Raw genomic sequence first — 26,561 nt, forward strand, 5'->3', positions numbered from 1 at the left:
GGGAATGATTGTGACTGAAGGTTTTGACAAGCTGATATCAATGTTAAACTTCTCTTGTCTGACAAGGACAGAGTCATAGACACTGAATTTATCTAGAAACCTAAAAAGGTTACCCTTGTCTGAGGAATCAATGAACTGATTGGTAAATTGATCCTCCAACCATGAACTTGAAGAAACAACACAAGTCGATTCGTATGAGATTCTTCGAAAATGAGAAGACTGAGCAAATACCAAGATATCGTCCAAATAAGGAAATACCAAAACCCTATTCTCTGATTACAGAAAGAAGGGCACCGAGAACCTTAGAAAAAAAAATCTTGGAACTGAGGCTAAGCCAAACGGTAGAGCCACAAAACTGGTAATGCTTGTCTAAAAAGAGAATCTCAGACACTAAAAGTGATCTGGATGAATCGGAATATGCAGATACACATCCTGTAAATCTATTGTAGACATATAATGCCCTTGCTAAACAAAAGGCAGGATAGTCCTACAGTAACCATCTTGAATGTTGGTATCCTAACATAATGATTCAATAATGATAGATCCGGAACTGGTCTGAAGGAATTGACCTTCTTTGGTACAATGAAGAGATAAAATAAGACCCCAGCCCCTGTTCCAGAACTGGAACTGGCATAAATACTCCAGCCAACTCTAGATCTGAAACACATTTCAGAAATGCTGAGCCTTTGCTGTGTTAACTGGGACACGGGAAAGAAAAGAATCTCTTAGCAGGAGGCCTTAACTTGAAGCCAATTCTGTACCTTTCTGAAACAATGTTTCTGAAACCAGAGATTAAGAACGGAATTGATCCAAATTTCTTTGAAGAAAATGTAATCTGCCCCATACCAGCTGAGCTGGAATAAGGGCCGCACCTTCATAGGTACTTAGGAGCTGGCTATAGGTTTCTATAAGGCTTGGATATATTCCAAACTGGAAATAGTTTCCAAACTGATACCGCTCCTGAGGATGAAGGATCAGGCTTTTGTTCCTTGTGAGGAAAGGAACGAAAATGATTATTTACCCTGGAAAGAAAGGGAAAGCAAAGTTGACTTAGAAGACATGTCAGCATTCCAAGTTTAATCCATAAAACTATTCTAGCTAAAATAGCTAGAGACATATACCTGACATCAACTCTAATGATATCAAAAGATGGTATCACCAATAAAATTATTACCATGTTATAGAATAAAAATAATGCTATAAAATTATGATCTGTTACTTGTTGCGCTAAAGCTTCTAACCAAAAAGTTGAAGCTGCAGCAACATCCGCTAAAAATATAGCAGGTCTAAGAAGATTACCTGAACATAAGTAAGCTTTTCTTAGAAAGGAATCAATTTTCCTATCTAAAGGATCCTTAAATGAAGTACTATCTGCCGTAGGAATAGTAGTACATTAGCAGGAGTAGAGACAGCCCCATAACCTTAGGGATTTTTGTCCCAAAAAACTCTAATCTGTCAGATGGCACAGGATATAATTTGCTTAAACGTCTAGAAGGAGTAAATAAATTACCCAAATTATTCCATTCCCTGGAAATTACTTCAGAAATAGCATCAGGGAGATAAAACACTTCTGGAATAACTACAGGAGATTTAAAAACCTTATTTAAACGTTTACATTTAGTATCAAGAGGACCAGAATCCTCTATTTCTAATGCAAATAACACTTCTTTAAGTAAAGAACGAATAAATTCCATCTTGAACAAATACAAAGATTTATCAGCATCAACCTCTGAGACAGAAACCTCAGAACCAGAAGAACCATTATCAGTATCAGAATGATGATGTTCATTTAAAAATTCATCTGAAAAAAAGAGAAGTTTTAAAAGACTTTTATGTATACTAGAAGGAAAAATAACAGACATAGCCTTCTTAATGGATTTAAAAAATAAAATCTCTTATGTTATCAGGAACACTCTGAAAATTAGATGTTGACGGAACAGCAACAGGTAATGTAACAGTACTAAAGGAAATTTTATCTGCATTAATAAGTTTGACATGACATGCAATACAAATAACAGCTGGAGAAACAGATACCAAAAGTTTATAGCAGATACACTTAGCTTGGTAGCTCCAGCATTGTGCAGTGATTTTCCTGAAGTATCTTCTGACTCAGTTGCAACGTGGAACATCTTGCAATATGTAAAAGAAAAAAACAACATATAAAGCAAAATTGATCAAATTCCTTAAATGACAGTTTCAGGAATGGGAATAAATGCCAAAGAACAAGCTTCTAGCAACCAGAAGCAATAAAAAATGAGACTTAAATAATGTGGAGACAAAAGTGACGCCCATATTTTCTCGCGCCAAATAAGACGCCCACATTATTTGGCGCCTAAATGCTTTTTGGCGCCAAAAATGACGCCACATCCGGAACGCCGACATTTTTGGCGCAAAATAACGTCAAAGAATGACGCAACTTCCGGCGACACGTATGACGCCGGAAACGGAAATAGAATTTTTGCGCCAAAAAAGTCCGCGCCAAGAATGACGCAATAAAATGAAGCATTTTCAGCCCCCGCGAGCCTAACAGCCCACAGGGAAAAAGTCAAATTTTAAGGTAAAAAATGTTAAATTAAAATGCATTATCCCAAATATGAAACTGACTGTCTGAAAAATAAGGAAAGTTGAACATTCTGAGTCAAGGCAAATAAATGTTTGAATACATATATTTAGAACTTTATAAACAAAGTGCCCAACCATAGCTAGGAGTGTCACAGAAAATAAGACTTACTTACCCCAGGACACTCATCTACATATAGCAGATAGCCAAACCAGTACTGAAACGAGAATCAGCAGAGGTAATGTTATATATAAGAGTATATCGTCGATCTGAAAAGGGAGGTAAGAGATGAATCTCTACAACCGATAACAGAGAACCTATGAAATAGACCCCTTAGAAGGAGATCACTGCATTCAAATAGGCAATACTCTCCTCACATCCCTCTGACATTCACTGCACGCTGAGAGGAAAACCGGGCTCCAACTTGCTGCGGAGCGCATATCAACGTAGAATCTAGCACAAACTTACTTCACCACCTCCATCGGAGGCAAAGTTTGTAAAACTGAATTGTGGGTGTGGTGAGGGGTGTATTTATAGGCATTTTAAGGTTTGGGAAACTTTGCCCCTCCTGGTAGGAATGTATATCCCATACGTCACTAGCTCATGGACTCTTGCTAATTACATGAAAGAAAAGGCTTTCTGCGAGAACACAGAGCCACCTCTGAACAAGAACTTGCGATGTCCAGTCTCAAGGCAACAAAGCTGACCCTAAGCCATCATGGGACACCATCCCACCGAGAAATGCCGAAAAATATCAGCAACAACTCCCGTCCAGTAAGAATCTGAACCCTAGAAGAGCGTCCAACACCAGCATCAGATGCCACCAGTGGAGGGATGGACACCGAGAACCCCCCACCGAAGGTAGGAGAACAGAATCAATGTAAAGTACACAGTCAAGACTCAACAGAGCAGACAGATACCCGACCCCCACTCTGAGGTAACGGACCCTGCACCAAAGGCTGGCAACGATCGAAGACAGAGAATACAAAATTCTCTGAACCAGACCTCAGGAAGAGAAAGGAGGGACCTAAGAGGAAACAAAACCCCTGGGTATAACAACTCTGACCGCTACTTAAATCTGGTATGCTACCATGAAACCATGACAGAAAACTACATGCTTGGGTTCCAGAACCCCTACACAGCTGCCTTCCCTAAAAAAGGAACACTCCCAAAAAGCAAGATAGGGCACTGACCTACAGCATCCTAGTATCAGAATCCAGCCCCATGACCTTGTGCACGCAAGAAGAATCCCTTGGAAACGAGTAGATAAGGACCCTCAGGCCTCAACGGATACTGTGATACTTCCAAGCCAAAGGAGGGCAAACATAAAGAAACAACATCCCCAGCCATAGGCGTGGAGAAGAGGAAGTAGAGAAACATTAAAACCCATACCAATTAAGACGGGACCATTCGGTCAATACCGCCAGCTCAGTTTATACAAACAATCTCAAGCCCACAAGCAAGGTGCAATAGCTGCCCCTGATGACAATTGTAGGATCCCGTCTGAGAGACCGTAAAACTAACCGTCAGGCAGTTACCAAATCTATCATTAGAGACAAAAACCGACCCCCTGAAGGGACAAGTGGTTGTTCCAAAAACTAAGGGTTGAACTGAACTGCCCAGGACTGAATCCAGAATCCGGACCCCGAAATCTCAGGCAAGAGACATGGCCATAAGCCAGACCCCCAGAAACCAGGACCGACCGAATGTTCTAACCCCTGAGGAACCATCAAGCTGTCTCAAACGGAGTAGTGCATCCTGGGCAGTGCATCACACATTACAAGGGACAGGCTCCAAACCGGCAAGATCAGAGGCCCCATTCTCCCAAGCTTAGAACTGGAACAGATACTTAAAAGAAAAGAAAAACGGAGACGTCAAAGAGATTGGTTTCATCCCCAGACGTCTAACCCAGTTTGCCATCCGGCACAGAAGACCGAGGATCCCTCTGCCCACTAGGACTGGAATCCTCCAGCACCGTCAAAACATGCCTTAGTAGGACACGAAGACGTGCCAGCCTATAACGGAAGGCAAAATGATCCCCCGCCAGACCAGTGGATGACTCCGGCCCAGAGGGTGGGGCCCCTGAAGCCTCAGAGGCCATCGCTTCCCCAGAAGGCCGAACTGATTCAGGTGATCTCACGCTCAACGATACCTGGTTGACAGAACACGGACAGTATCTTAAAAATATTTCACTTGGGAGATATAAATGTGCCAGCGCCATAGATATGGCCATACGGAACCGTGCTGTAACCTCTGGAGGAAACAAGCTGCCTTCCTGAGAAGGAGTAACGGCTATAGGGATACCTGCTTGCATAGCAAAAGAGGGTTCTGGGGCAGGCGCCTCACAGGACATGGAATCCTCAGGGGCGGATGGCTCAACGCACTCTAAGCTCCCTGATTCGGGGGAAGAGAGTACTCTAGAACAGCAATCGGAACATAACTGATGGGTATGGATAACCCGGGCCACTTCATACTCTTCCCAAGACGTATACTCCGAATCTGAGATATCGGTCTCTAAAAAAAAATCAGAATCCTCCATAACTTGGGGATTGCAAATATGGGCAAACACTAAACGGCACCTTACAACCCCAATGGCTGGGGCACTCACCACCTCCTGCGAACCAGAAAACTAATGAGCAGACTCTCTCCATCGCCATTCGGTCAGAGTATGGAAATGGAATTACAACGTGACTGCACCCGGTCACGAGATGCACCATGTAAGCCAAAGAAAGCAAGTTATTTTAATAGGACCGCACAAAACTGATAAGGCCATTATGTTCTGAAAAGCCATGAGCCCAAGCATCACTACACATTAGCAGGCAGAGTTACATAACAAACATGATTAAAGTCCCCACTGCTCAATAACCCCCCTCAGGAGATATTAACCCTTGATTCCATAAGATAAAGGAGTCCCACTGGGACCCTGACTTCCTTTGTTAACATTACATTCACATATCGAAATAAAATTAAACAATCTTACCGGAATCTAAACCATGGAACAGGAACACGGCCCTTCAAGTGTGACAGATAGTAGCCTTGCTTCTGACATGGTCTTGAGTGAATAAAGGCAGGCGGCGAAACTCAACGCTGATTGCCTAGGAGCTGTTTATATCAGTCGGGATGGTTTCGCAAAAAGACTCTCCCTGCATCTCCAGACTCTAACCTTCATCCATGTTCTCACTGAGAGGCTGACAGGATTACTTAAAAACTCCAGTCCCATTTCGAAAAGTACTACCCTCCATAAGATATCTTCAATCTTCTGACACTTCTCTGCCAACCTCCTCTGACGAAAGGCAAAGAAACAGAATTTATGTTTACCTGATAAATTTCTTTCTCCTACGGTGTGTCCGGTCCACGGCTTCATCCTTACTTGTGGGATATTCTCTTCCCCTACAGGAAATGGCAAAGAGAGCACACAGCAAAGCTGTCCATATAGCCCCCCCTCTGGCTCCGCCCCCAGTCATTCGACCGACGGTTAGGAGAAAAAGGAGAAACTATAGGGTGCCGTGGTGACTGTAGTGTACAGAAATAAAATTTTTAAACCTGACTAAAAGTCAGGGCGGGCCGTGGACCGGACACACCGTAGGAGAAAGAAATTTATCAGGTAAACATAAATTCTGTTTTCTCCTACATTGGTATGTCCGGTCCACGGCTTCATCCTTACTTGTGGGAACCAATACCAAAGCTTTAGGACACGGATGAAGGGAGGGAACAAGTCAGGTAACCTAAACGGAAGGCACCACAGCTTGCAAAACCTTTCTCCCAAAAACAGCCTCCGAAGAAGCATAAGTATCGAATTTGTAAAATTTGGCAAAAGTATGCAGAGAAGACCAAGTCGCTGCCTTACAGATCTGATCAACAGAAGCCTCGTTCTTGAAGGCCCATGTGGAAGCCACAGCTCTAGTAGAGTGAGCTGTAATTCGTTCAGGAGGCTGCCGTCCGGCAGTCTCATAAGCCAATCGGATGATGCTTTTCAGCCAAAAGGAAAGAGAGGTAGCAGTAGCTTTCTGCCCTCTCCTCTTACCAGAATAAACGACAAACAAGGATGATGTCTGTCTGAAATCCTTTGTTGCTTTTAAATAGAATTTTAAAGCACGGACCACATCTAGGTTGTGTAACAAACGTTCCTTCTTCGAAACTGGATTCGGACACAGAGAAGGAACAACTATTTCCTGGTTAATATTCCTGTTGGAAACCACTTTTGGAAGAAAACCAGGCTTGGTACGTAAAACTACCTTATCAGTATGGAATACCAGATAGGGTGAAGTACACTGCAAAGCAGACAATTCAGAAACTCTTCTGGCAGAAGAAATAGCAACCAAAAACAGAACTTTCCAAGATAGTAACTTGATATCTATGGAATGTAAGGGTTCAAACGGAACCCCTTGAAGAACTGAAAGAACTAAGTTTAAACTCCATGGAGGAGTCATAGGTCTGTAGACAGGCTTGATTCTGACTAACGCCTGTGTACAAACGCCTGCACATCTGGCACGGCTGCCAGACGTTTGTGTAACAAAACAGACAGAGCAGATATCTGTCCCTTTAGAGAACTAGCTGACAAACCTTTATCCAAACCCTCTTGGAGAAAGGAAAGTATCCTAGGAATTCTAATTTTACTCCAGGAGAATCCCTTGGATTCGCACCAACAGATATATTTTTGCCATATCTTATGGTAAATTTTCCTAGTCACAGGTTTTCTGGCTTGAACCAGAGTATCTATAACTGAATCTGAAAACCCACGCTTAGATAGAATCAAGCGTTCAATTTCCAAGCAGTCAGTTGCAGAGAGACTAGATTTGGATGTTCGAATGGACCTTGTACTAGAAGATCCTGTCTCAAAGGTAGCTTCCATGGTGGAGCCGATGACATATTCACCAGGTCTGCATACCAAGTCCTGCGTGGCCATGCAGGAGCTATTAGAATCACCGAGGCCTTCTCCTGTTTGATCCTGGCTACAAGCCTGGGAAGGAGAGGGAACGGTGGAAACACATAAGCTAGATTGAACGACCAAGGCGCCACCAATGCGTCCACTAGCGTCGCCTTGGGATCCCTTGATCTGGACCCGTAGCGAGGAACCTTGGAGTTCTGACGAGACGCCATCAGATCCATATCTGGAATGCCCCATAGTTGAGTTAACTGGGCAAAGACCGGGTGGAGTTCCCACTCCCCCGGATGGAAAGTCTGAAGACTCAAATAATCCGCCTCCCAGTTGTCTACTCCTGGGATGTGTATTGCAGATAGATGGCAGGAGTTATCCTCCGCCCATTTGATAATCTTTGATACCTCTCTCATCGCCAAGGAACTCTTTGTTCCCCCCTGATGATTGATGTACGCTACAGTCGTCATGTTGTCCGACTGAAATCTTATGAATCTGGCCTTCGCTAGTTGAGGCCAAGCCAGGAGCGCATTGAATATCGCTCTCAGTTCCAAAATGTTTATCGGGAGAAGAGACTCTTCCCGAGACCATAGACTCTGAGCTTTCAGGGAGCCCCAGACCGCGCCCCAGCCTAAGAGACTGGCTCGGTCGTGAAAATGACCCACTCTGGTCTGCGGAAACTCATTCCCTGAGACAGGTGATCCTGAGTCAACCACCAGCGGAGTGAGTCTCTGGTTACCTGGTCTACTTGAATCTGGGGAGACAAGTCTGCATAATCCCCATTCCACTGTTTGAGCATGCACAGTTGTAATGGTCTTAGATGAATTCGAGCAAAAGGAACCACGTCCATTGCTGCCACCATTAATCCTATTACCTCCATGCACTGAGCTATGGAAGGCTGAGGAATAGATTGAACAACTTGACAAGCGTTTAGAAGCTTTAACTTTCTGACCTCTGTCAGAAAATTCTTAATTTCTACAGAATCTATTATTGTTCCCAGAAAAGGAACCCTTGAGGACGGGGACAGGGAACTCTTTTCTACGTTCACCTTCCACCCGTGAGACCTGAGAAAGGCTAAAACAATGTCTGTATGAGCCCTTGCTTTGGAAAGGGACGACGCTTGGATTAGAATGTCGTCTAGGTAAGGTGCTACAGAAATGCCCCTCGGCCTTAGAACCGCTAGAAGGGACCCTAGCACCTTTGTGAAAATTCTGGGGGCAGTGGCTAAACCGAACTGGTAATGTTTGTCCAGAAAGGCGAACCTCAGGAACTGATGATGATCTTTGTGGATAGGAATATGCAGGTACGCATCCTTTAAGTCCACGGTAGTCATATATTGACCCTCCTGGATTGTTGGTAAAATCGTCCGAATGGTTTCCATTTTGAATGATGGAACTCTGAGGAATTTGTTTAGAATTTTTAAATCCAGAATTGGCCTGAAAGTTCCCTCTTTTTTGGGAACTACAAACAGGTTTGAGTAAAAACCCAGACCTTGTTCTGCTGTTGGAACTGGGTGTATCACTCCCATCTTTAATAGGTCTCCTACGCAATGTAAGAATGCCTGTCTCTTTATCTGGTCTGAAGATAAGCGAGACATGTGGAACCTTCCCCTTGGAGGAAGTTCCTTGAACTCTAGAAGATACCCCTGAGAGACTATTTCTAGTGCCCAGGGATCCGGAAAAATCTCTTGCCCAAGCCTGAGCAAAGAGAGAAAGTCTGCCCCCTACTAGATCCGGTCCCGGATCAGGGGCTACCCCTTCATGCTGTCTTGGTAGCAGCAGCAGGCTTCTTGGCCTGTTTACCCTTGTTCCAGCCTTGCAATGGTTTCCATGCTGGTTTAGGCTGGGAAGCATTACCCTCTTGTCTAGAGGCTGCAGAGTTAGGAGTCGGTCCGTTCCTGAAATTGCAAAAGGAACGAAAATTAGACTTGTTCTTAGCCTTGAAAGGCCTATCCTGTGGGAGGGCATGGCCCTTTCCCCCAGTGATGTCAGAAATAATCTCCTTCAATTCCGGCCCGAAAAGGGTCTTACCTTTGAAAGGAATATTAAGCAATTTTGTTTTGGACGACACATCCGCCGACCAAGATTTTAGCCAAAGCGATCTGCGCGACACTATTGTAAAACCTGAATTTTTCGCCGCTAATTTAGCCAATTGAAAAGCGGCATCCAAAATAAAGGAATTAGCCAACTTTATTGCGTGAATTCTGTCCATGACTTCATCATATGGAGTCTCCTTTTGGAGCGAATTTTCTAGTTCCTCGAACCAAAAAGACGCCGCCGTGGTGACAGGAATAATGCACGAAATTGGTTGAAGAAGGAAACCTTGCTGAACAAATATCTTTTTAAGCAATCCTTCCAATTTTTTATCCATAGGATCTTTGAAAGCGCAACTGTCCTCGATAGGAATAGTTGTGCGCTTGGCTAACGTTGAAACTGCCCCCTCAACCTTAGGGACCGTTTGCCATGCGTCCCTTCTGGGGTCGACAATGGGGAACATTTTCTTAAATATAGGAGGTGGAACAAAAGGTATACCTGGCTTCTCCCACTCCTTAGTCACTATGTCTGCCACCCTCTTGGGTATCGGAAAGGCATCAGCGTGCACAGGGATCTCTAAGAATTTGTCAATTTTGCACAACTTCTCTGGAATCACCAAAGAGTCACAATCATCAAGAGTAGTTAGCACCTCCTTAAGTAGGGCGCGGAGATGTTCTAACTTAAATTTAAATGCCACAATATCAGGTTCTGCCTGCTGAGAAACTTTTCCTGAATTAGAAATTTCTCCCTCAGACAGACCCTCCCTCACTGCCAATTCAGATTAATGTGAGGGTATAACAGATAAATTATCGTCAGCGCCCACTTGCTCATCCTCTGTATTTAAAACTGAGCAATCACGCTTTCTGGGAAATGCTGGCAGTTTGGATAAAAGATTTGCTATAGAATTATCCATTACTGCAGTTAATTGCTGCATAGTAACAAGCATTGGCGCGCTAGATGTACTAGGTGTCGCCTGCGCGGGCAAAACTGATGTTGACACAGAAGGAGAGGATGATGAGCTATCCCCACTACCTTCATTTGAAGAATCATCTTGGGCAACCTTATTAAATGTGACAGTACTGTCCTTACTTTGTTTGGATGCCATGGCACAATTTTCACATACATTTAAAGGGGGAACCACCTTGGCCTCCATACACACAGAACATATGCTAACTGAAGGTATAGACATGTTAGACAGATTTAGGCAGGCTATTAATGCAATAAAAACGTTTTTAAACAAAACCGTTGCTGTCTCTTTAAATAATAAAAAGAGCACACTTTATTTCTGAATGTTTGAAAAACTATGAAGGAAATATCCGATCTTAACAAAATTTACACCCCAGTGTCTTAATGCTTTGAAAGTATTGCACACCAAATTTCACGTCTCTAACCCCTTAAATGAGCAAACCGGAGCCAATTGTTCAATTTACCAGTTTAAACACACTACAGTCCCTGCCACAGACTTTGCTGCGGCTTTTACCTTCCTTAGGGGTTATTCACCACAGAAATAAACCTTCCTGAGTCCTTTTTTCAGCCACAGGACCCTCTCACATGAAGCTGCATGCACTGCCTCTAGAAGTAACTGCGCAACTGAGGCGCGAAAATGAGGCCTCCTCCCTCTGCATACCAGAGTGAAGGGGCCTTCCTGACTAGATTAGGCGTCTAAACAACTGTCAGGTAATAATAATAACGTTCCCAAAGTGTTTCCAAATTCACAAAACACTCCAAATGTCATATAAATACTATATAAACCAATCGATTTAGCCCACAATAGTGTCAACCAGCATAGAGCCCATTTTATAAGCCTTAATTCTGTTACTGAGTCTAAGAAAATGGCTTACCGATCCCATAAGGGAAAACTGACAGTCTTCTAGCATTACTATGTCTTGTTAGAAAAGAGACTGGTCATACCTGGAGCAGAAGAGTCTGCAAACTGTTCCCCCCAACTGAAGTTCTCTGGTTTCAACAGTCCTGCGTGGGAACAGCAATGGATTTTAGTTACTGGTGCTAAAATCATACTCCTCTTTTAACAGAACTCTTCATCACTTTCTGTTGTAGAGTAAATAGTACAAACCGGCACTATTTTAAAATAACAAACTCTTGATAGAAGAAATAAAACTACAACTAACACCACATACTCTTTACCATCCCCGTGGAGATGATACTTGTTCAGAGCAGCAAAGAGAATGACTGGGGGGCGGAGCCAGAGGGGGGGATATATATACAGCTTTGCTGTGTGCTCTCTTTGCCATTTCCTGTAGGGGAAGAGAATAACCCACAAGTAAGGATGAAGCCGTGGACCGGACACACCGATGTAGGAGAAATGACTGGGGGATGAGGGAAGTGGGAGAGGTATTTAAGCATTTGGCTGGGGTGTCTTTGCCTCCTCCTAGTGGCCAGGTTCTGAATTCCCAAAAGTAATGAATGCAGCTGTGGACTCTTCCCGTTTAAGAAGAATATTAAACACCTCTTTCTTTAAACATTGTGCTTTTTCACACACTGCCTAAAAGAGGCCAAAAAGCAAAATCTGTATCCTAGATTTTAAATATTTTGCAGCATTTGCCTTTTGGCCTCTCTAGGGAGTGTGGCACAAGCACTAAGTTTTCACAAAAACAAGAGGTGTTTAATGTCCTTTTAAGTTTGTCAAATGAATTAGACAATATTCATGTCCACTGATCTATAGTATTAATCCAACAAAATAATTACCTTTATAAGTTGCTTGACCTAGTTTTGATACCTCAAATATAGGCAGGTCAGTTTCACTGCACACCTTGCTATATATCAGGTCCTTGTCTGCAAGGCACTGCAGTGATTCCTGGGTTACATCCCACAAACTCTTCTCTTGGCAAAAATGTGTTTTCTGAACACTGAATAATGTGCAGCAAACAAAGCGGTGGATTTCCTCTGCTGTCTTGGCAATCTAAAAATACAACAAAGCCCAGAAGAGACACCACTTTAAATAACATTTCAATTATACTTACAATAAACATTAAAGGGGAAAGTCAAACTAAATAATGCTTAACATTTTAAGAAACTTTTCAATTTACTTATTTATAAAATTTACTTAAAGGGATAGTCTAGTCAAAATTAAATTTCATGATTCAGATAGAGCATGCATTTTTTAAGCAACTTTATAATTACCCCTATCATCAATTTTTCTTCATTCTCTGGGTATCTATATTTGAAAAAAACACAATTTATGCTTACCAGATCAATTCCTTTCCTTCCTTGCAGGGAGAGTCCATGACTTCATGCCTTACTGTTAAGAAATACAACACCTGGCCACCAGGAGGAGGCAAAGACACCCCAGCCAAAGGCTTAAATATCCCTCCCACTTCCCCTATCCCCCAGTCATTCTGCGAGGGAACAAGGAAAAGTAGGAGAAACATCAGGGTATAAAGGTGCCAGAAGAAATAATATAAAAAGGGAGTCGCACATCCAAAAATAAATTATGGGCGGGGTTGTGGACTCTCACTGCCAGGAAGGAAAGGAATTTATCTGGTAAAGCATAAATTATGTTTTCCTTCCATAAGGCAGGGAGAGTCCACAACTTAATTCCTTACCGTTGGGAAAACTATACCCAAGCTCCAGAGGACACTGAATGAATAACGGGAGGAAAAAAAAAAAAAAAATATCCTTGTCTGAGGGCACCACAGCCTGCAAAACATTTCTCCCAAAAGCTGCTTCAGCCAAAGCAAACACATCAAACTTGTAAAATTTAGAAAAAGTGTGTAAGGAGGACCAGGTAGCTGCCTTACAAATCTGATCTATAAAGGCTTTGTTCTTAAAAGCCCAGGAGGAAGCCACTGCTCTAGTGGAATGAGCCGTTATCCTCTTAGGAGGCTGTCACCCCACTGTCTCATAAGCTAAGCGGATGACACTCCTCAAACAGAATGATAGGGAAGTCGTAGTAGCCTTCTGCCCCTTATGCCTCCCCGTATAGATGACAAAAAAAGAGGAATTTTGTCTGAATTCCTTAGTAGCCTGAAGATAGAACTTCAAGGCACTAACCACATCCAAATTGTGAAGCAAGCGTTCCTTCACTGAAGAAGGATTAGGACACAAGGAAGAAACAACAATTTCTTGATTAATGTTACGGTCTGACACCACCTTAGGGAGGAACCCTAATTGAGTTGGTAAAACCGCTTTATCAGTATGGAAAACCTGATACGGGGAGTAAAGCATTGTAAAGCAGAAATCTCAGAAACTGCACGCAGAGGTAATAGCCAGCAAAAAAAAGAACCTTTGAAGATAACAATTTAATGTCAACAGTATGCATAGGCTCAAAAGGAGCCTGCTGCAAAACACTAAGAACAAGATTTAGGGTCAAAGGTGGAGCCCCAGATCAAAATACAGGTCTGATCCTTAACAAAGTACTGCACATCCGGAAGCTTAGCCAATCTCTTGTGCAGTAACACTGACAGGTCTGATATCTGTCCCTTCAGGAAACTAGCAGACAGACCCTTCTCCAGTCTATCCTGAAGAAAAGATAAAATTCTGGCAACCTTAACCTTATGCCAGGAAAAGCCACGCTTGTCACACCAGTACAAGTAAGACCTCCACACTTTATGGTAGATACGACGAGTAACTGGCTTATGAGCTTGAACCAGAGTGTCAATAACACTCTCAGAGAACCCTCTCTTGGCTAAGACTAAGCGTTCAATCTCCACGCAGTCAGCCTCAGAGAATCTAGATTTTGATGAACGAAGGGACCCTGTATCAGCAGATCTCTGCGACAAAGTAACCTTCATTGAGGAGATGAGACATCCCCACCAGATCAGCAAACCACGTCCTTCATGGCCATGATGGAGCAATCAGAATCACTGATGCTCACTCCTGCTTGATGCGAGCCACCACACAAGGGAGAAGCAGTAATGGAAGAAAAATATATATGAGTCTGAACCTCCATGGCACTGATAGGGCATCTATCAATTCCACCTGAGGATCCCTTGACCTCGACCCATACCTGGGTAGCTTGGTATTGAGGCGGGATGCCATGAGATCTATCTCCGGTGTCCCCCACTCGCTGCATATCTCTGCAAACACCTCGGGTGGAGAGACCATTCCCTGGGTGAAAGGATTGCCTGCTGAGGAAGTCTGCTTACCAGTTGTCCACACCCGTAATGTGGATCGCCGACACCGTACATCTGTGAGTCTCCGCCCACTCTAGTATCTGAGATACTTCTGTTATCACCAAGGAACTTCTCTTTCCCACAGATGGTTGATGTAGGCAACCCAGGTTAAATTGTTTGATTGGAATCTGATAAACTGGGACGAACCCAGAAGGGACCAAGCCTTCAAAGCATTGAAGATTGCCTGAGTTCCAAAATATTGATCGGAAGGCAGGACTCCTGAGGACTCACAGACTTCTTGGCAATCCAAACGGCTCCCCAGCCAGAAAGGCTTGCGTCCGTAGTCACAATCTCCCTGGACAGTCTCAAGAAGCATGTGCCTTGGGAGAGATGATCTAGACAAAGCCACCAAGAGAGTCTCTCGACAGGTTGTCCAGCACAATCTGTTGAGACAGATCTGAATGGTCACCGTTCCATTGTCTCAGCATGCATAGTTGTAAGGGTCTGAGATAGAATCTGTCAAAAGGAATGATGTCCATACAGGACACCATGAGTCCTATCACCTCCATACACTGAGCCACTGAGGGACTCAAGGAGACCTGGAGGGCAAGAAATACTGAAGTTAGCTTGCAATGTCTCTGATCTGTGAGGAATATTCTCATGAATATGGAGTCTATTATTGTCCTAGGGAAATTCACCCTTGTACTTGAAATAAGAGAACTCTTTTTCAAATTTATCTTCCATCCATGTGATCGAAAAAGATTGAGAAGGGACTCTGAATATTCTTCTGCTAGATGAAAAGCTGGTGCTTGCACCAAGATAAGGTAAGGCGCTACTGCAATACCTTGTGTTCTGGCAACGGCTAGAAGAGCTCCCAGAACCTTCGAAAATATCCTTGGAGCAGTAGCTAGGCCAAAAGGAAGAGCTATCAACTGGAAGTGCTGGTCCAGAAAGGCAAACCTCAGGAACTGAAAACATTCCCTGTGTATCAAGACGTGAAGGTATGCATCCTTCAGGTCTATAGTGGTCATAAACTGTCCTTCATGAACCAGAGGAAGGATTGACCGTATTGTCTCCATCTTGAAAGAGGGAACACTCAGAAACTTGTTTATGCACTTTAGGTCCAGAATTCTTTAGAACCATGAAAAGGTTGGACTAAAACCCCAAACCTCTTTCTTCAGTAGGTACCGGGACAATCACTTCTAGAGAGGAGAGATCCCGTACGCAACCTAAGAAGGCAGCCCAATTTTCTGGTCTTGTAGACAGACTGGAGAATAGGAATCTGCCCCTGGGTGGATGAGACTTGAATCCAATCCTGTATCCTTGAGATACAACCTCCAGGACCCAAGGATCCTGTACATCCTGGAGCCAAGGGTCTGAAAAAAGAGACAGTCTGCCCCCTACTCAATCTGATCCCGGATCGGGGGCCGCTCCTTCATGCCGATTTGTTCTCGGCGGGCTTCTTAGTCTGTTTGGATTTATTCCAGGACTGAGCTGGCTTCCATGTACTCTTGTGCTGCTCGGACTTGGATCAGAATTGCTGTCGTTGCAATTTGTCAGAACAAAAATTAGACAGTTGCTGTCCCTTAGGCCTATTTTTCTTATCCTGGGTAAGGAAGGCACCTTTCCCTCCGGTAACCGTAGAAATAATGTAGTCCAGCCCTGGACCAAATAAAATCTTCCCCTTGAAAGGAAGAGAAAGGAGTCTGGATTTAGAAGTCATATCCGCAGATCAAGACTTCAACCAGAGAGCCCGGCTGGCTAGGAACGCAAAGCCAGAAGCCTTTGCATTTATGCGAATAATCTGCATATTCGTGTCACAGATGAAGGAGTTAGCAATTCTCAGAGCCTTAATTCTCTCCTGAATATCTTTGAGGGGAGTATCCACCTCAATGTGCTCCGACAGAGTGTCACACCAGTAGGTTGCTCCAGCAACCGCGGCTACAGCTGTCGCCGGTTGAAAAAAACCCTGTGTATGTTGAAACATCTTCCTCAGAAAGTTTTCAATTTTCTTATCCATAGGCTCTCTAAAAGAAGAACTATCCTCCAGAGGGATAGTACTACGCTTAGCCAGTGTAGAAATTGCGCCATCCACCTTAGGGATGGAGCCCCACAAATCTAATTGAGAGTCAGGGCCCGGGAATATTTTTTAAAAGTAGACAAGGGGAAAAAAAGATGTTCCTATTCTTTCCCATTCGTTTCTAATAATGTTCGCCATCTTAAAGGGACAGTCTACACCAGAATATTTATTGTTTTAAAAGATAGTTAATCCCTTTAGTACCCATTCCCTAGTTTTGCATAACCAACACAGTTACATTAATACACTTTTTACCTCTGTGATTATCTTGTATCTAAGTCTCTGCAAACTGCCCCTTATTTCAGTTCTTTTGACAGACTTTAATTTTAGCCAATCAGTGCGGACTCCTAGGAACTCCACGTGCGTGATCACAGTGTTATCTATATGAAACACATTAACTGACACCCTCTAGTGGTGAAAAACTGTCAAAATGCCCTGAGCTAAGAGGTGGCCTTCAAGGGCTTAGAAATTAGCACATGAACCTCATAGATTTAGCTTTTAACTAAGAATACCAAGAGAACAAAGCAAAATTGGTGAAAGAAGTAAATTGGAAAATTGTTTAAAATTACATGCCCTATCTGAAGAATAAAAGTTTGTTTTGGACTAGACTGTCCCTTTAACTGGCACAGGAAAAGTCAGAGGGACCTTCCTGTCTTCATAAACCCTGTCTAATTTAGGGATCTTAGGTTCCTCAAGGAGTGTAGCCTCTGGAACCTCTAGCGTAGACAGAACCTCCTTTAATAAAAAACGCAAATGCTCAATTTTAAATCTAAAGGCGGGTTCCTCTGCTGAAGGAGGTTTAGAAACTGAAGTCTCAGACTCAGAAAGTTCACCCTATGAAGCTACAGAGGTTGACTCATCCTAGGATAGCTGGATCATAGTAGCTAAATCCGACAAATATTTAGATAACTCTAGGTCAGGAGAACTATGTTTAACCTTTCACTTGCGTTTGTTAGAGCAAGGTATGGCACTCAGGGCCGCAGACACAGCTGAAAAAAATCCCCCTCCAGATGGAGAATTAGTGGAGCAGGTAGTGTAGAAAGGGTAGTAACCTCTCGGGACCTAGATTCCTGAGAGGTAGACGGCTCAGCGGGGCTAATTGCGCTATGAGAATTAGCAGGCTTGTATCCCTTCTTAGACTTTAAGAACAGTGCTTAGGCAAATGGAACAAAATTGAGCAGGCGGGCAAACCACGGCTTCCTCACAATTTAAACAGGAATTATTAATCAGTACAGAAGGAGCAGAACATTCTAATGTAGTATTAGAGTCCTCCATAGCTAAAATAAATTCACAGAAGGACAGACAAAAACGCTTTTATTAAAAAAACGGCACCTTTATAATCCCAATGGCTAGGGCACTCACCACGTCCTAGACCCAGATAGCCAACAGTGAGAACGCTCTCCTAAGGAGTGATGTCCGCAGCAGGATCGAAGGAAATGAAAAGACTGCACCTGGTCACGTGGAGCGTAGGACAGGACTTCCCCTGCTATGAAAAAGGCCCTAAACTATTATGAGCTGTGCAACACTCAAAAACGAAGGTGAAACCTGTTTGTTCAAAGCCTAAAGCACACAGTCTATGAGCCCAAAAAACTCTCACATTAAAGCAGTTATAAATAACCAGTTTCTGTTCAAATAATCTCCCTGAAGGAGATATTAACCCTTGATCCTATTGAGGCATAAAGGAGCCACACTGTGACCCTGTATAGCAAAAACGTAAATATAAACGGTCTTACCTCCAGGATCCATGCTGTGGAACAGGCACAGCCTCTCAAGTGTGACAGTCTTGCAGCAATGCTTCTGACATGGACTTGAGTGTTTAACAGCAAGCAGTGAAACTTGTCAACACTGATTGCTCAGGAGCTGTTAGGCAACAATCCGGATGGGTTCGCAGAAAAACTTTCCCTGCATCTCCAGACTCTAACTTTCATCAATACTCTCACTGAGAGGTTAACATGATTACTTAAAACTCCAGTCCTTTCTTGAAGGGAACATACCCATTACAGGACTAGCCAAAATCTTCTGACACTTCTCTGCCACCTGCTATAGTGACGAAAGGCAAAGAATGACTGGGGGATAGGGGAAGTGGGAGGGATACTAAAGCCTTTGTCTGGGGTATCTTTGCCTCCTCCTGGTGGCCAGGTGTTGTATTTCCTAACAGTAAGGAATAAAGTTGTGGACTCTCCCTGCCTTATGGAAGGAAATCAACCAAGAAGCCAAGGAAATAGCAGAAGCCTTCTGACCTTTCCTAGGACCAGAAAATAAAACAAATAGACTGGAAGTCTTCCTGAAATCTTTAGTAGCTTCCACATAATATTTCAAAGCTCTTACCACATCCAAAGAATGTAAGGATCTCTCCAAAGAATTCTTAGGATTGGGACATAAGGAAGGGACAACAATTTCTCTACTAATGTTGTTAGAATTCACAACCTTAGGTAAAAATTGAAAAGAAGTCCGCAAAACTGCCTTATCCTGATGAAAAATCAGAAAAGGAGACTCACAAGAAAGAGCAGATAACTCAGAAACTCTTCTAGCAGAAGAGATAGCCAAAAGGCACAACACTTTCCAAGAACGTAGTTTAATGTCCAAAGAATGCATAGGCTCAAATGGAGGAGCTTGTAAAGCCTTCAGAACCAAACTAAGACTCCAAGGAGGAGAAATTGATTTAATGACAGGTTTAATACAAACTAAAGCCTGTACAAAACAGTGAATATCAGGAAGTATAGCAATCTTTCTGTGAAATAAAACAGAAAGAGAAGATTTGTCCTTTCAAGGAACTTGCAGACAAACCCTTATCCAAACCATCCTGAAGGAACTGTAAAATTCTAGGAATTCTAAAAGAATGCCAGGAGAATTTATGAGAAGAACACCATGAAATGTAAGTCTTCCAAACTCTATAAAAATCTTTCTAGAGACAGGTATATCATGCACATTAGAAGTTGAAGGAACTGCAACTGGCAATGTACTATTACTGATGGAAACACTATCTGCATGTAAAAGTTTATCATGACAACTATTACAAATGACATTCGGTGGAATAATTTCTACAATTTTACAACAAATGCACTTAGCTTTGGTAGAACCGATGTCAGGCAGCAATGTTCCAGCAGAAACTTCTGAGGCAGGATCAGATTGGGACATCTTGTACAATGTAAGAGAAAAAACAACATATAAAGCAAAATTATCTATTTCCTTATATGACAGTTTCAGGAATGGGAAAAAATGCAATAGCATAGGCCTCTGAAAGCAAAAAGCAAGAGGCAAACAAACAAGGGGTATTGAAATAATGAAAAAAGTTTGGCGCCAAGTATGACGCACAACGTAACGTAAACTCTTTTTTGGCACGAAAAAAATGACCGGAAATGACACACTTGCGTCACTAATGACGCCGCCATGTGAAAGGTCTCGGCGTCACGTATGACGCCGGAAATGACGAAGTTACGTCATAAACATACTTTTTCGCACCAAGAATGACGCAATAAAGTTTAGCATTTGACGCACCCGCGGGCCTAATACCCGCAATTGCAAGAAGTAGTCAATTGAAAAAAAGACTAAACCCCAGGTAAGAAATAAATTTCTTAAAATTTTTTACATTCCCAAATATGAAACTGACAGTCTGCAGAAGGAAATACATGAACCTGACTCATGGCAAATATAAGTACAATACATATATTTAGAACTTTATATAAATGCATAAAGTGCCAAACCATAGCTGAGAGTGTCTTAAGTAATGAAAACATACTTACCAAAAGACACCTAGCCACATATAGCAGATAGCCAAACCAGTACTAAAACGGTTATTAGTAGAGGTAATGGTAAATTGAGAGTATATCGACAATCTGAAAAGGGAGGTAGGAGATGAATCTCTACGACCGATAACAGAGAACCTATGAAATAGACCCCCGTTAGGGAAATCATCATATTCAAATAAGTGATACTCCCTTCACGTCCCTCTGACATTCGCTGTACTCTGAGAGGAATCGGGCTTCAACAATGCTGAGAAGCGCATATCAACATAGAAATCTTAGCACAAACTTACTTCACCACCTCCATAGGAGGCAAAGTTTGTAAAACTGAATTGTGGGTGTGGTGAGGGGTGTATTTATAGGCATTTTGAGGTTTGGGAAACTTTGCCCCTAATGGTAGGATTGTATATCCCATATGTCACTAGCTCATGGACTCTTGCCAATTAGATGAAAGAAATATATATATTCAAGTGCATTGGAGCCCTTTGCAGTCAAGTAGCTGAAAACATGTACAATCATATTTATGCAATATTCAAATTTAATAAAGTGTTTATGTATGTATTGAAAATATTTCACATTCAAATGTTCTTCACATAGAGGAATGTGTTCTATATATATATATATATATATATATATATATATATATATATATATATATATATATATATATATATATATAAAATCATATATGTATATATAGCCGTTTTGCTGTAAGAGAAATTTTTCTATCTGCATGGGAACCTGTGGAACCTGAATCTCAGTGAAGGGGGAATACAGGAATGCTGTGAGACACTCTTTCTGTTCGAGGAATCAATCAGTGACCGGTATCACGTTAAGCCCTGTGAGTCAGGGGAAACAAGGATGAATACACGTTACAGTGATCGCAAAATTGATCTTGCATTTGGGACACAGTGAGTAAAACGGTATCAAGCCGGTGACACAACTTATTAAACGCATACATACATTTCTGCATCATATCCCTGTAGCCTGCAAAAGTGATTTGCTCTAAGTAAAGTGGATTCCTGTAGAGTGTCTTTTTAAGACGGCACCTTCATATTTAACCCCCAATTCCTGTGGTGGAAGAGATTCATAGTATTTCCTATACGGTCTCCAGTCCCAATTGAGATATTGCAACAAAAGTTTACCAAAAGTATCAATTTGCTTATACTGCATAAACTAAAATATTGCAACACACATGTACTAAAAGTATCAATTTGCTTATACTGCATAAACTAAAATATTGCAACACACATGTACTAAAAGTAGCAATTTGCTTATACTGCATAAACTAAAATATTGCAACACACATGTACTAAAAGTGGCAATTTGCTTATACTGCATAAACTAACTTTGCTGGCTGGGAGGGTATACTCTATACACATAGCATATTGGACAGAAGGATATAACTTTTGGACCAAAAGACTGGCTCTAAGACTGGCTTATAAGCATGCATGCTAAGCTATTAACCCTGAATATGCTGTTGTGTGCACTATTATTTCATTAATGTGTGTTTATTAATCCTACCAATTTCATTGTTACTGATTTCATGCACTTTTTTCATTAGTTTGTGATTGCCTCTGTTGGATCTCCCATTGAGAATGTATATTGATGTTTATTTAGCATAATGGTTAGTAAAATTTAAGCTGCTTTAATTATGTGATTAGTCTAACCCTTTACCAATAAATTAGATTTTGAAATTCATTATTTGTGTGCTGGATAGGTTAATCGGAAAGTGCATTTCAAAAAAGTTATAAATTGATTTGCATTTTAATGAGTGAAATAAGTATTTGACCCCTCTGCAAAACATGACTTAGTACTTGGCTGAAAAAACCCTTGTTGGCAATCACAGAGGTCAGAAGTTTCTTGTAGTTGGCCACCAGGTTTGCACACATCTCAGGAGGGATTTTGTCCCACTTCTCTTTGCAGATCCTTTCCAAGTCATTAAGGTTTCAAGGCTCACGGTTGGCAACTCGATCCTTCAACTCCCTCAACAGATTTTCTATGGGATTAAGGTCTGGAGACTGGCTAGGCCACTCCAGGACCTTAACCCCTTAATGACCGCAGCACTTTTCCGTTTTCTGTCCGTTTGGGACCAAGGCTATTTTTACATTTTTGCGGTGTTTGTGTTTAGCTGAAATTCTCCTCTTACTCATTTACTGTACCCACACATATTATATACCGTTTTTCTCGCCATTAAATGGACTTTCTAAAGATACCATTATTTTCATCATATCTTATAATTTACTATAAAAAAAAATTATAAAATATGAGGAAAAATTGAAAAAAAATACACTTTTTCTAACTTTGACCCCCAAAATCTGTTACACATCTACAACCACCAAAAAACACCCATGCTAAATAGTTTCTAAATTTTGTCCTGAGTTTAGAAATACCCAATGTTTACATGTTCTTTGCAAGTTATAGGGCCATAAATACAAGTAGCACTTTGCTATTTCCAAACCATTTTTTTTTTCAAAATTAGCGCTAGTTACATTAGAACACTAATATCTTTCAGGAATCTCTGAATATCCATTGACATGTATATATTTTTTTTTTAGTAGACATCCCAAAGTATTGATCTAGGCCAATTTTGGTATATTTCATGCCACCATTTCACCGCCAAATGCGATCAAATAAAAAAAATTGTTCACTTTTTCACAAATTTTTTCACAAACTTTAGGATTCTCACTGAAATTATTTACAAACAGCTTGTGCAATTATGGCACAAATGGTTGTAAATTCTTCTCTGGGATCCCCTTTGTTCAGAAATAGCAGACTTATATGGCTTTGGTGTTGCTTTTTGGTAATTAGAATGCCACTAAATGCCACTGCGCACCACACGTGTATTATGCCCAGCAGTGAAGGGGTTAATTAGGGAGCATGTAGGGAGCTTTTTGGGGTAATTTTAGCTTTAGTGTAGTGTAGTAGACAACCCCAAGTATTGATCTAGGCCCATTTTGGTATATTTCATGCCACCATTTCACCGCCAAATGCGATCAAATTAAAAAAAAAGTTAAATTTTTCACAATTTTAGGTTTCTCACTGAAATCATTTACAAACAGCTTGTGCAATTATGGCACAAATGGTTGTAAATGCTTCTCTGGGATCCCCTTTGTTCAGAAATAGCAGACATATATGGCTTTGGCGTTGCTTTTTGGTATTTAGAAGGCCGCTAAATGCCGCTGCGCATCACACGTGTATTATGGCGAGCAGTGAAGGGGTTAATTAGGTAGCTTGTAGGGAACTTGCAGGGTTAATATCACATTTAGTGTAGAGCTCAGCCTCCCACCTGAAACATCAGACCCCCTGATCCCTCCCAAACAGCTCTCTTCCCTCCCCCACCCCACAATTGTCCCCGCCATCTTAAGTACTGGCAGAAAGTCTGCCAGTACTAAAATAAAAGCTATATTTGTTGTTTTTTTGTGTTTTTAAAAAGCATATTTACATATGCTGCTGTGCACTATCCTCCCCTTAGCCCCCAACCTCACTGATCCCCCCCAAACAGCTCTATAACCCTCCCAATCTAACTTAATATGCGCCATCTTGGGTACTGGCAGCTGTCTGCCAGTACCCAGTTTAGAAGAAAATATGGGTTTTTTTTATTTTTATTACAATTTTCTGTAGTGTAGCTTCCCCCCACACAAAACCAACCCCCCACCCCTCCACGATCTATTTTTGTGCTTTTGCACAAACAAGATTGGGCCCTTTTTCCTATCAATATCCTATCAGTATTTTCCGTAGTGTAGCGGTTCCCACCCGCTCCGCCCCGTGCACGCGCCCACCCGCCAACCTCCGTGCACGTGCGCGCTCCCGCGCGCCCCCCCGCCTCCGATCCCGCCCCCCTTGATGGCAGAACATACACCGATGGCCGCCCACCCGCCTCCCAAGTCGGCTCCCACCCACCGATACCGGCCATCGATGTCCGGTGCAGGGAGGGCCACAGAGTGGCTCTCTCTGCATCGGATGGCCATGTAAAGTTATTGCAGGATGCCTCCATATCGAGGCATCACTGCAATAACCGGAAAGCAGCTGGAAGTGAGCAGGATCGCTTCCAGCTGCTTTCCACACCGAGGACGTGCAGGGTACGTCCTCAGGCATTAACTGCCTTTTTTTTGACGACGTACCCTGCACGTCCTCGGTCATTAAGGGGTTAATGTGCTTCTTCTTGAGCCACTCCTTTGTTACCTTGGCCATGTGTTTTGGGTCACTGTCATGCTGGAATAGCCATCCACAAACCCATTGTCAATGCCCTGGATGACAGAAGGAGGTTCTCCCCCCCATCCATAATTCCTTTGATGCGGTGAAGTTGTCCTTAGTAGAAAAACACTCATGATTATTGAAACTCCACGAGGTGAGATATTGCATGGAGTCCCAGACTGAGAGAGATTGACAGGTATTTTGTGTTTCTTCCATTTGCGAATAATCACACCAACTGTTGTCACCTTCTCACCAAGCTGCTTGGCGATGGTCTTGTAGCCCATTCCAGTCTTGTGTAGGTCGACAATCTTGTCTCTGACATCCTTGGACAGTTCTTTGGTCTTGGCCATGGTGGAGAGTTTGGAATCTGATTGATTGATTGCTTCTGTGGACAGGTGTCTTTTATACAGGTAACAATCTGAGATTAGGAACACTCTCTTTAAGAGAGTGCTCCTAATCTCAGCTCGTTACCTGTATAAAAGACACCTGGGAGCCAGAAATCTTGCTGATTGATAGGGGATCAAATACTTATTTCACTCATTAAAATGCAAATCAATTTATAACTATTTTGAAATGTGTTTTTCTGGATTTTGTTGTTATTCTGTCTCTCACTGTTCAAATAAACTTACCATTAAAATTATAGACTGATCATTTCTTTGTCAATGGGCAAAAGTACAAAATCAGCAGGGGATCAAATAATTTTTTCCCTCACTGTATATATACAAAAATCCATCAGATTATATATATATATATATATATATATATATATATATATATATATATATATATAAATAAATATGTATTCATGAAAAAATAGAACATATTTTTCTATGTGAAGAACATTGGAATGTGAAATATTAATATTTCATGTCGGGTTAGCACACTTGAAAAAGCACGATCAGGTTTGTGTGCGACTAAGGGGTGTCATTTTTTTTTCTATTATTCGTCCTCCATTGAAGTCTAGGCTTGCCGGAAACAGATGTTATGAAGCAGCGGTCTAAAGACCGCTGCTCCATAACTTGTCCACCTGCTCTGAGGCGGCAGGCAGAAATCAACCCGATCGAATACGATCAGGTTAATTGACACCCCCTGCTAGCAGCCGATTGGCCGCGATTTTCCAGGGGGCGGTATTGCACCAGCAATTCACAAGAACTGCTGGTGCAATGATAAATGCTGACAACGTATGCTGTCGGCATTTATCGTTGCGCAGCGGACATGATCCGCTATATTGGATCATGTCTGCTCGCACAATCATAAATATGTCCCTAAGGGAGAATACATTAACTTGGTTGCAATATTCTAAGTTGAGCTTTTTGCGCGCATTGCGTTAGTGCGAAAACATTTTACTTGTAATACACGAGCTACCCGGCGCGCACAAAAAGCTTACTTCTAGCAGAGTTTGTGCACAAGCGGGAGTAATAAATAGCGCTCCATTCGAAGTCTAGCCCTATATGTTTAAGTCCTTTGCAGGGGATATATACCAACAATAGTGTAATAATAAAATGCTGTAATAAATAAGAGCATTCTTGTTTTTTTACACTTTGCTGTTCCTTTTAGTTAGTGTGGTTCAGTGAGATATTAGGAATAACTATCCATTCATTTCCCTCGCTGTAGTGTGGGTGTGACATATAAAGTGGTTCCACCTGCTCTATACGATCTGCATTTGATAATGATCTGCCAGGCTGTGCAGTTTGTCTTTAGCGCTATCAATGTAAACTCCAATGTAAACAGTGAATAACGAGAGTACTGTGATTCACTGTTTGCTTGAAGCATGGGCAGATAGCTTCTGAAAGCAAAAAACAAACCCCTTTTAGAATAAAATGAACAAGAGTTTATTCTTTTTTAGAAGTTAACATTTCTAAAGACTATAATTTAGAAATACCTTGTATTTGCACACAAAATTAAAATGATAAATTATTCATTCGATATGGCATGATTGTATATGCCCACTGAGTCTGGCTGTCATGTGCCATCTGGCAGGGATTCAAGTAAGTGAATCAGAG

The 26,561-nt window shown here is 42.0% G+C and overlaps 1 protein-coding gene across 3 annotated transcripts in view; it reads right to left on the minus strand.

Annotated features, from left to right (window-relative positions):
* The window catches only part of HELQ (helicase, POLQ like), a 151,836-nt gene that overhangs the window by 71,893 nt on the left and 53,382 nt on the right, over nt 1-26,561 (minus strand). For all 3 annotated transcript variants that reach the window (XM_053703245.1, XM_053703244.1, XM_053703247.1), the window contains exon 13: nt 12,176-12,389. In XM_053703245.1, coding sequence (XP_053559220.1) covers nt 12,176-12,389 — 214 coding nt within the window. The remainder of the gene's footprint in view (nt 1-12,175; nt 12,390-26,561) is intronic.

This window comes from Bombina bombina, chromosome 2 (genome assembly GCF_027579735.1).
Source record: "Bombina bombina isolate aBomBom1 chromosome 2, aBomBom1.pri, whole genome shotgun sequence".
NCBI lineage: Eukaryota > Metazoa > Chordata > Amphibia > Anura > Bombinatoridae > Bombina > Bombina bombina.